Source organism: Dysidea avara, chromosome 3 (genome assembly GCF_963678975.1).
Source record: "Dysidea avara chromosome 3, odDysAvar1.4, whole genome shotgun sequence".
NCBI classification, from domain to species: domain Eukaryota; kingdom Metazoa; phylum Porifera; class Demospongiae; order Dictyoceratida; family Dysideidae; genus Dysidea; species Dysidea avara.
Genome location: NC_089274.1, coordinates 15865306 through 15876632, shown reverse-complemented (window position 1 = coordinate 15876632; position 11327 = coordinate 15865306). Strand labels below are relative to the sequence as shown.

General features: G+C 35.9%; 1 protein-coding gene across 1 annotated transcript in view; it reads right to left on the bottom strand.

Annotated features, from left to right (window-relative positions):
* LOC136248624 (uncharacterized) overlaps nucleotides 1–3970 on the bottom strand; it is a 9022-nt gene extending 5052 nt beyond the window's left edge. The window contains exon 1 of the mRNA XM_066040383.1: nucleotides 3928–3970. Within this exon, the coding sequence (XP_065896455.1) occupies nucleotides 3928–3956 (29 nt within the window). The 5' untranslated portion in view covers nucleotides 3957–3970. The remainder of the gene's footprint in view (nucleotides 1–3927) is intronic.
* Nucleotides 3971–11327: the final 7357 nt, after the last annotated feature.

Genomic DNA, 11327 nt, shown 5'->3' with positions numbered 1-11327 from the left:
GCTCATGGCTTGGACTACTATACTAAACTACTAAACTATCCTTGTTAAGGTGTATTTTCAGAGCCCACAAGCCCTGAAAGTGGCTGCTACTCAATTTTCACCACCAAACATAGCTAGCTATGTACATCCATTTAGTTAAATGCTGTAACTTCAGTAACAGTAAGGCCACTACAATGAGATAACTTGTTTCTCATCAACTTCTCATAGAGTAACGCATGCGGGCGGGCGGGTTATCTCATTATTGCACAAGCCATAGCTATAAATTGCAGGATGTATATATTTGTACAAAACCAGTATAATAATCCTTTATTTTAGGTTATTGGCTGGGTGCATACCAAGCACTGGTGCACACTAAGGGTAAAACTCCGACTGAGTTCACATAAACTTCAACTTCAGTAACAAAGCTTTCAAGTCCTTTACGAGACTTCCACCAGTCTTGGGATCATGTATCATACCCCAGTACAGCAGCGGTGTTAGCACATGTAGGCTAGTCAGTTTTATTAGGGGGAGGGGCTGTGCAAGCTTGTGGCAGAAGTAGCAACACTAAAGCTACTATGACTCTTCAGTAAGATATGATGGCCCTCCTCCACATAGGGCATGCAGGTCACAGTACCAATGCTAGTGTATATACACTGTAGCACTCACTGTTGATGCCTTGGTGGTTGTTGATGCTCCAGAAAGCACTCTAATCAACACAGAAGTAAAAAAAAGCCTCAAAAATAGTGTCTGTATCTCAATGGGATTGCAGTTTTTCATAGAAATAGTGCTTTTCTACGTGATAATTAAACCCACTAACACTACACTCAAAAAAAGCCATGCTGCAATCTCGTGCAATAATGAGTTTGCATGGGCAAAAGAAAATTTTGGTGCGGGCGGTTGATGAGAAACAAGTTATCTCATTGTAGTGGCCTAATATTATTCTGATTGCAGCAGCAGAATCAAGAGAGAAAGTAGAGTAAGCCACCGATGTTCGGCCACCAGGAATTTTCGGACACTCGTACGCAGAAACTATGTAACGTATTCCCTTGCATTTTGCATTGCTATTACCTTAGACCCTCACCATTTAATCCACCGAGTTTTGTAGGATTTCTTCAAGGACTGTGTGTTTGGCGAGCCAATAAGCATGTGTCCAAATCGCATGACGTTTTGGCCAAAAGTATGGATTTTCTTTTCTCATTGACGTTTTGGCCAAAAGTATGGACTGTAGCTCGCAAAGCACAATAAATGCACGGATTTGAATGAAATTTGGCATGCTGCTAGGGTAATCACTCAAGGTTCAGCCCACCAAGTTTCAGCTTATAAATCGATTGTACGCCTCAGTAATTATTAAATCTGTAAGCGCATGTAGGCGTATCAAATATCGGACATATGTTTTCGCGAAAAACTACAATTGCTGATTAAATTTTTGAGCAAATTCAGATGGTTTCAGCTTTTACACACTATAAAGAGCAAACAAATCTCAACTGATTGTTATTTGAGAACTCATAATATCTTGTGACAGTCTGCAACTGCTCAGCTGACAAAACTAGCTATGCACAGAGAGCCACAAACACCTGCTACATAGCCATAACAAGCTGTAAAACCTTTATTGTGAATATTCTCACATGAGAAATGATACAGCATGCAAGAATTGTGAAGAGATTTTTACTATATCTAAGTGACTGTTCTATTAGAGTAGTTCATTTTGCCTGACTTTTATTAGAGTATCTTGTCTTTTTATTCAAATTATGGGAAGCCACTAAATAAAACTGATACTACATAATGTGAGAAACCATTGCTTACAACTAAGATAAAATTTGTAGAGTGTTCTATTTATGGTAGATCCTTGATTTTAGAACCTGCGGTCTTGATACTTTCTTGCTCCTTCCAAGTAGCTATAATAACTTAAAATAAATTTTAATGGGGTACTGAAGCCACTTAAAAGTGCATGGGTATAGCTATGCCCTGACTGATGAATTTTTACATGCCACTCTTCCTTACAAAGTCATGCATATGGCAACTACAATAGATGTACATCTAAGTAATTTGGTATATGCCTTTCTTCAGTCCAACACCTATAAAATCTGTGGCATTTTCCAGATTCATGTATAGACACTTTACAATTGCAGGATTAGATCTCATAAAATTAATATAGCTTGACAATAATAACACAGTGAAGAGATGCATTGCCATGCATAACATACGTATAGCTTTATTGTTACCAACATGTATTCAACTGTTCTGATTTTGGTTTTCCTTATCCATTTATTTCAAATAGGATAAGTTTGCATATGTATACAAGTGCAGAAATGCAGTAAATAAATTCACACCAAACTATTTAGCTACAAAATTCCATTGAGGTGTAATGTGTGAAGTGTACGGTTTGAAGAGCATGCAATGTAGATTGTTGCCAGTGTTAAACTACATCCCATAGTAAGTACCTGTAGTTCCACGATAGCTCTGGGGATGATGCATGTGTTTGATATGCATTGTCATGCACTCAAGATCATTGATGAAGTTATTGGAAGGAGTTCAGTTAGATCATGGATATCTTACCATTGTGATGATTGAAGAGTAATCAACTAACGGGAACTCTGTATGATGACAGCAAGTGGACTGCATAGCATAGTTAGTATTTCATATTATAAAAGTATACTTTTAATAAGGGCAAATACATGTTAGTATTTCATATTATAAAAGTATACTTTTAATAAGGGCAAATACATGTTAGTATTTCACATTATAAAAGTATACTTTTAATAAGGGCAAATACATGTTAGTATTTCATATTATAAAAGTATACTTTTAATAAGGGCAAATACATGTTAGTATTTCATATTATAAAAGTATACTTTTAATAAGGGCAAATACATGTTAGTATTTCACATTATAAAAGTATACTTTTAATAAGGGCAAATACATGTTAGTATTTCACATTATAAAAGTATACTTTTAATAAGGGCAAATACATGTTAGTATTTCATATTATAAAAGTATACTTTTAATAAGGGCAAATACATGTTAGTATTTCATATTATAAAAGTATACTTTTAATAAGGGCAAATACATGTTAGTATTTCACATTATAAAAGTATACTTTTAATAAGGGCAAATACATGTTAGTATTTCATATTATAAAAGTATACTTTTAATAAGGGCAAATACATGTTAGTATTTCACATTATAAAAGTATACTTTTAATAAGGGCAAATACATGTTAGTATTTCATATTATAAAAGTATACTTTTAATAAGGGCAAATACATGTTAGTATTTCATATTATAAAAGTATACTTTTAATAAGGGCAAATACATGTTAGTATTTCACATTATAAAAGTATACTTTTAATAAGGGCAAATACATGTTAGTATTTCATATTATAAAAGTATATATACTTTTAATAAGGGCAAATACATGTTAGTATTTCATATTATAAAAGTAATAAGGGCAAATACATGTTAGTATTTCATATTATAAAAGTATACTTTTAATAAGGGCAAATACATGTTAGTATTTCATATTATAAAAGTATACTTTTAATAAGGGCAAATACATGTTAGTATTTCATATTATAAAAGTATACTTTTAATAAGGGCAAATACATGTTAGTATTTCATATTATAAAAGTATACTTTTAATAAGGGCAAATACATGTTAGTATTTCACATTATAAAAGTATACTTTTAATAAGGGCAAATACATGTACAGGCATTTAAAATTGCATGGATGATGCATATGATTCAATTACATAGACTCTAAATTGATCGATTTACTATAATGTATTATCATGAGTTACCGGATCTTGGATCATTACATAGATTATTGATAGCTATTTATACAAATCTTCATCAACAGTAAGCATGCATTCAATGCAAAATCGACCAAGAGAGAAAGTAGCAGGCCTGGTGGTCATGCAGAATGCTTACTTTACTGTATCAATCAACTAACCTTAAACCATTGATCAATCTTGTAAACATGCAGGTATCTGCTGAATTCTACATTAAAAAAAAAAAAAAAAAAAAAAAAAGAAAAAAGCAGCACATATATAATGTAAAGTCAGTTTCATGTGGGTTGTTATATTCAGAATTAAGTCTAGTCACTGATGATAGCTCATGTACTATCCAGTGTATTCTGGGAAGAATGTATATATACCTCTGAATCTCAAAAAAATAGAAAGAAATTTTTATACATGTTTCCCAATTCATATAGGTATCATCTGGATATATATATGCCTATCAACAACATGCCTATCAACAACATGCCTATCAACAACATGCCTATCAACAACATGCCTATCAACAACATGCCTATCAACAACATGCCTATCAACAACATGCCTATCAACAACATGTCTATCAACATCCAGTTATAGGTATTAATTTGTTCACTTTGTCACACACAGTTTTAAGTTGTGGATTGTATACATAGCAACAAATCAATATGTACAACTGTTGATACAGGTGTAGATATTAGCTATTAAGGTGAAACAATACAAAGACCCTTCGAAATTCAGAGGTACTGATATAGACTCATGCATGCATGGTTTGCATGCCCATACACATAATTTATATGTAATTCAGTAATGTACAGTAGCTATATGGCTGTATCTATTGAAAAAATACACATAGAATGTCGATACACGAAACATGTACTACAATAGTTATGTATGCCTCAGGTAAGTTAAAAGGAAAGTTAATAAATTGGTGTGATGTTTGCGAGGATGCTTGTACTCTACAAAGAAAGAGAACTCAGTAGCTATTAATGCAACTTCCACAGTTAACACTTAATCAAGTTACCTGTACAGCTATTGAACACCATTTGCATGCATAGCTACATCCCTCCCCCAGCTATGTACTTCAACTGATAAAGGAATCAAACTGTATAGCTAATATATCTAGCTACGTAAATATATCATGTCGATACCTTTGCCATCGCCCAGCTTCAGTCTATGCCACAGATAGTCAACTAGCTATACTATAGTCAAACTCGGGAAACTCAGCACAGCTTGAGTATACACTTCACCTGAACTGCATGAACAAGAGAGTAATTTCCGGTCAAACCAATCAATACATGACGGCGTCCGCTATATGTCACCAAATCAATAATATGAGCTTCATATCTGAAATATGCAGCGTGCTCTAAAGGACATGACCAGGGTAATAGGCATCTACGTATATAATATGCCATTTCATTATCCTAGCCTGGTGCACAGGACTTGATCCTGCACAGACAGGATAGTGCTTTTGGAGAAAACTGGGGCACCCCAACCATTGAAAACGTTAACATTCTCTGAGCAAGCCCAAGTCAAACTTGGCACACAGATTGCTCATGAGCTGCTAATATTACAGGGGCGGATCCAGACTTTTAAAAAGGGGGGTTCCACTTTGAAATTGCAACTTTAGTCTAGCTGTATAAGTTGAAGACCAAAAAAAAAAAAGGTCACCGCCTGCTGACAATAGCTCCCACCTCACCAACTATATTTCCTTCCTTATTTATAACTAGATAAATAGCTTGCTACATTGCTCCTCAAAAGACTACTGTGACTGCTCTATTAGAGTATCTCGAGTGAGAGAGGCTTTTCAAAAGGGGGGTTCCATGGAACCCCCCCTGGATCCGCCCCTGTGTTAAGCAGCACAAAGTGCCTCTCTGAGCTGACCAGTAGTGTATTCCAATAGATTAGCCATTTATTTATTGTACTGGGCAGTCAGCACAGCTGGTAAATGCCCAGGAAAAAAAAAAAGAAACAGCATACAGCATAATTAATATACAGTTAATTATTAGTTAGGTATAGTTGTAAATTATTTTAAAAGATGTCATAGTCGGTTGTGTCTAGAATAGATGTGGGTAAGTTGTTCCATTCTTTGATTGTTCTTGAAAAATATGATTGTAGATGTGATGTGGTTGATACAGGTGGGAGAATGAAATGATAAGGGTGATAGTGTCGTGTGTCTCTTGTTACAGGTAGGTAGTAAGATGGGATTGACAGGGAAATCTGATGATGAAAAATCTTGTGAAATAGTTGTAATCTTGAGATGTTCTGTCGAATTTGTAAGGTAGGCCAAGATAATTGATGTAACATTAATGATACTGAAGTAGTTCTACTATAATCACTTAAAACCCACCTAGCTGTTCTTTGCTGAATTGTCTTTAATTTATCTCTATCGCTATTATAATATGGATCCCAAATAACAGAAGCATACTCCATCTGAGGTCGAACCATTGTTAGATAAGCTGATGTCTTAAAATTCGGTGAACAGTCACTTAAGTTACGTTTTAGAAAGTTTAAAGTATTTGATGCTTTTTTAGCAATGTTATTGTTTGATATATGCTGCAACCATGATAATATCTTGTCTAGCATGACTCCAAGATATAAGTGACTATCAGTTCGTTTTGAGGATACAATGATTTAAAGTGTAATGATGATGAATCGGTGAATGAGATCTATTACATTGAATTAGTACACATTTGATGATATTCAGTCTAAGCTGCCAAACTAGCAATTTGATCCAGGTCTTGCTGCAATATAGCGGTGTCTTCTGGTGCATTAATACTTCTGCACAAGAGGCAGTCATCAGCAAATATTCTTAGAGGTGAGTTTATATTGGTAATGATGTCGTTGATATAAAGTAGGAACATGAGTGGGTCAAGTACCGTCTCCTGGGGGACACCAGATGTTACAGATACAGAGCTAGATGTTACACCATCAAGGAGTACTTGTTGGGTATGGCTAGAAAGCCACGCCTTTATCCAATTGTATGTGTTACTTCGAATTCCATATAGTGTTGAAGCTTGGTGAGAAGTCGTTGATGAGGAACTGTATCAAAAGCTTTGGCAAAGTCTAGGAGTATAATGTCAATTTGTTTCTTATGATCCAATGCATACGATATGTTTTCTGTTAGCACTAGTGTTAGTAGCTGTGTGACACAGGAATGATTTGCTCGGAAGCCATGTTGATTCTCTACCAGGACATTATTACTGTTTAGGTGGTTCATGATATTATGATATATGTGTTCAAGTACTTTAGAGCAGATTGATGTCAGAGAGATGGGTCTATAGTTAGAGGCATCATCACACCTTCCTTTCTTGTGAATTGGACATATGTTGGCTGTTAGCCAGTCTGTTGGTAGATTACCTGTTGTGTATGACTCTGTAAATATTACTCTCAACATGGGAGAGATTTCTTCAGCACAGTTTTTAAGGATAAAAGGAGGTATACGATCAGGACCGCATGCTTGAAGATTGCAAAGTGCTTGTTGTATTCCATGTAAGGAAAAGGATATTTCAGGCATGTTGGGAAATGGATTCCCAGTATCAGCAGTTGTGGTCATTGTCGGAATATTATCTGTATCTTCTTGGGTGAAAACTGACTTAAACTGGTTATTTAATGCTTCTGCTTTACTTATGGTATCTGAGAGGGGAGCCCCGTCAACCATGATTGTAGAGATCACATTAGCGTCTTTCTTTTTAGCTTTTACGTACTTCCAAAACTGCCTTTTGTTTTCATCGAAGGAGGTATCAAACAGTCTAGCATAGTAATTATTGTGTGCTTCTTTCAACTTCACATTAATTAAATTCTTCATTCTTTTATAGGCATCCCAGTCACCTTGTGTATTGTTTCTCTTAGCAATGTTGTATAGGCGTTTCTGAGTTTTCATGTCCTTTTTGATCTGATGGTTAATCCAAGGTAGGCTCTTGTTAGATTGGATTTTTTATGTGATACATGTTTGTCAGTGCATTCATGAACAGCGTCTTTAAATTCTGACCACATTGAGTCAACAAATTTGGAGGCTAAGTCACTTTGTAGGAAATGGTTCACAAATTCCTGCAAATGTTAGCAAGATTACATCTATGGTATAATGCCACCTTATGTGGAGGCTTTCGTGCTGTTGATTTATGAGTTATGGAGAGTTGAAACTGAACTGCATCATGGTCAGAGATTCCAGGAATTACACATAAACTGTGAATGTTATTATTGTTGGACAAGACTATGTCTAGTATGTTATCATGGCGAGTAGGTGTGATAATATACTGTTCTAAATCAACATTATTCATAGTCCCAAGAAATAAGTTATTTAGTTCGTTGCATAGGCTGGGTTAGGATTTAGTAAACCATGGCCATCTGACCATGCAATACTTGAAGTCAACCAAGAGTAAAATTGGTGGAATATTGGGTGACCTCGCTACGAACTTGTTTAGAGATAATTGAAGTTGTAAAATAGGATCAAGATTATTGTCAAGTGGGTGGTAAAATGAACAAACATATAAAGGTCGTGTGTTAGGGATTATTATCTTAGCCCAAATTAATTCTGCATCAGTGTCTAGTTCACATTCTTCTGAAACATTAAATTGCTTTTTCACTTCTATGAAGACCCCACCAGCTCCCTCGACCTGATCTTTTCTTAATACAATGTAGAAAAATTTCTGTGGAATAATAGGACTGGTTAAGGTGGGATTCACAACCACAAATAATTTCTGTTTTGCTCTCGTCAATAAGTGCCAGCAGGCTAGCCTTTTTACCCGAGCTTCTAAGGCTGCAACAGTTTAAACTGAGACACTTAAGATGTCATTGTAAAGTCAGCAACAATTCCATCTGCTCAGACTTGCGAGGTGGAAAGTGGAAAACAAGCATTCACCAGTGGGTCCTGAGAAGTCTGTAGATGGTAGGACAGCATCACAGCTTTATGATAATGTTGTTGACAATGCCCTGGCCTCCCACATGGTGGATCAGTTAATGGCAGTGCGAGGATGGTGACCGTTAGCAGCAGTGTTGACCTTACGCAGTGTTGACCTTCATCAAGTGTGGCTGTAAAGCTGAGCCCCTGTGCTCCTAGAAGTGCATGCAAATTACAAGAAGCAGGATTCACTTTGTACAGAGCAGTAGAAAGTGAACCAAATATTATATAAGAAAACAATAAACATCTATCCTACTGCATGACTTTTATCTTAATTTTGGCAAACTTTAATTCAGGTTCTGAGTTTACAGCAAGACCCTAACACACCATTTAGTGTGGCAGGACAAAATGAGTGAGTAATAGAGTATGGCATAGCACAACCATTGATAAAGCTTACATTCATCTCTCAGGGGAGGATTTATAGATGTAACTTGAGACCCTCTTTAAAGCTTGTAAAAAATCGATATACTCTAATAGAACAGTCAGCTTTATACTCTAATAGAACAGAACATGCATGTAAATATCCATTATGCTAAGGAACTTCATTAGTGGAGGTTTTCAACATTTAATAAACTGAGCATGACCTTATACTGCTATAGCTTTGGTGTGCAGTGTTTAAAGATATAGAATGCCAGTACTTATCACTTGGGCATGCAGAATGAATCCATGCTATGCATATTTTGTAGATATAATGTTTTGATTGTAATTGTATCAATGGATTCATGGTTCCTATACCAGTAGGATAACTTAACTATCACTTACAGATGTCTATATGTTATACTGTCTGTTTCCACTAGGTATAGTAGTAGCTACAAGCTTCATCCCAGGGGCACTTATATAGCTATGCATTATAATTAATGCACTATTTTTTGCATAAAATATGAGTTTTGATTCATTAAAATAATGAAAGTCTCTCAGCGGCTGGGGCCCCCAGGCCCCTGCTTCTGGTAACTCAATACTGCTGTTGGAACCCCCCTTCAAATAATCCTGGCTACACTCCTGAATGCCTTGTTTCAATTGTGATATGTCAACTTTGCCATGCCAGGGAGAGACCGTTCAACACCTCCTGGCTGGCTGTGAAACATTGGCTTTCACTAAACATCTTTATTGGCTTCCAAAGCAGTAATATCCACTCAGCTGGCAAGACCACCAACCATTGCCAATTGCAGAAAATGATGAGGTCAAACTGCTGTAGGATTTTGGGATGACTACTGACCGTATACAGTTTGTAACAATTGATCGTATATCATTGTGTTCTTTAAGAAGACTGAACCATAGGATTTAGATTTCTTGCCCTACAGATGTGAAGATACTGCAGATAAAAGGAGGTGTCTTAATATCAGGTTCTGGCTAGGGAAGTTTCCACCTAACCAGCTACCATCAACCTGTGGAATACATACTCTCACATAACCTTTTTGTTGAAGGAGCATATGTATGTAGTTATATTGTACATATCCCAACATCAAATTGAAAATACCACACAATCCAACTTAAACATCTCACACTCTTATCACTATTGTGATACATACACATGGTCTGGCCCATTAGGCTTCAGTGCATGTGATATGCACTTGGTGATCATAAGACAAGCATTCCTTCCCAGAATGGAACTGGACAGTGGAATTATGAATATTGATACTTATTCAATTATAATTAATTATATTATTATTGTTCATTTTAATTTTTATTCCTTGTCACACCTGCTCTTAGGGATATACCCTTCTGCATCTGAGGAGTCCTTATTGTGATGGGTTGTTATAAGATGTGATGATTTGTGACAATGCATAGGGCCTAGAGGAGGAGACAAACATTACAGTTGCCAGGTGAAAAATTCTTCTATAGCCCTTGACAGTGGGCCAATACACTTAATTCAGCTGTAATGTGAAAACAAGAAACTCCATGTAAGACAATCAAATTCTGACTGTACTTCCTTTGTTTTAAGTTATCTTGCAGACCATACCGACGACTCTACTCACTCTCACTCTACTAAAGTACAAAAAAAATAGAAGACAAAAAAAAACAACTCGAAACTACATTTAATTTGTGTAAGTTGAAGATACTCTATAGAGCAGTTATATAATAGAACTTTCAACTGATTTTTGAGTTTCTTTTGTTCATGTGTATACTGTACTGCCTAATGTAAATTTAAAATTATGCACACCGCCACCAAACAAGTTTTATCTCAGACAACTTGTTTTCCTAATGCACATGCTTGTAAAGCATACGTACAATTGAAAACCATCAAAAATGCCCTCAAATTTGATCATAAAGCTTCTTGCTCCCACACTTGCACTCGATCAGCTCAGGTCATCTCATACACACCATGCTTTTTTCTAAGATTTGATTCATAGAGCATGTGCTCAGTGACAAACAGTTAACTTTTACAGCTGCACATACATTTTGAAATAAAACTGTATGTAATAGCAGCATGGACATTTTAAGGGAAACAAAATCATTTGAAGAGAAATTGTGGTAGCTATTTAGCTATATACCTCTGAAAACATTTGTTCTTGTGTGAATATCAAGTGTGCATGATTTAGGCCCTGCATATGGGGTGAGAAGATTCTCTTTTGCCGGTCTATATTACAAACTGTAGTAAATAATTGTATGGAAGTGAACTGTCAAATGGTAGGCACATCCATGCAGTGCATAGTCGCAATTGCTGAATTGTTTCAA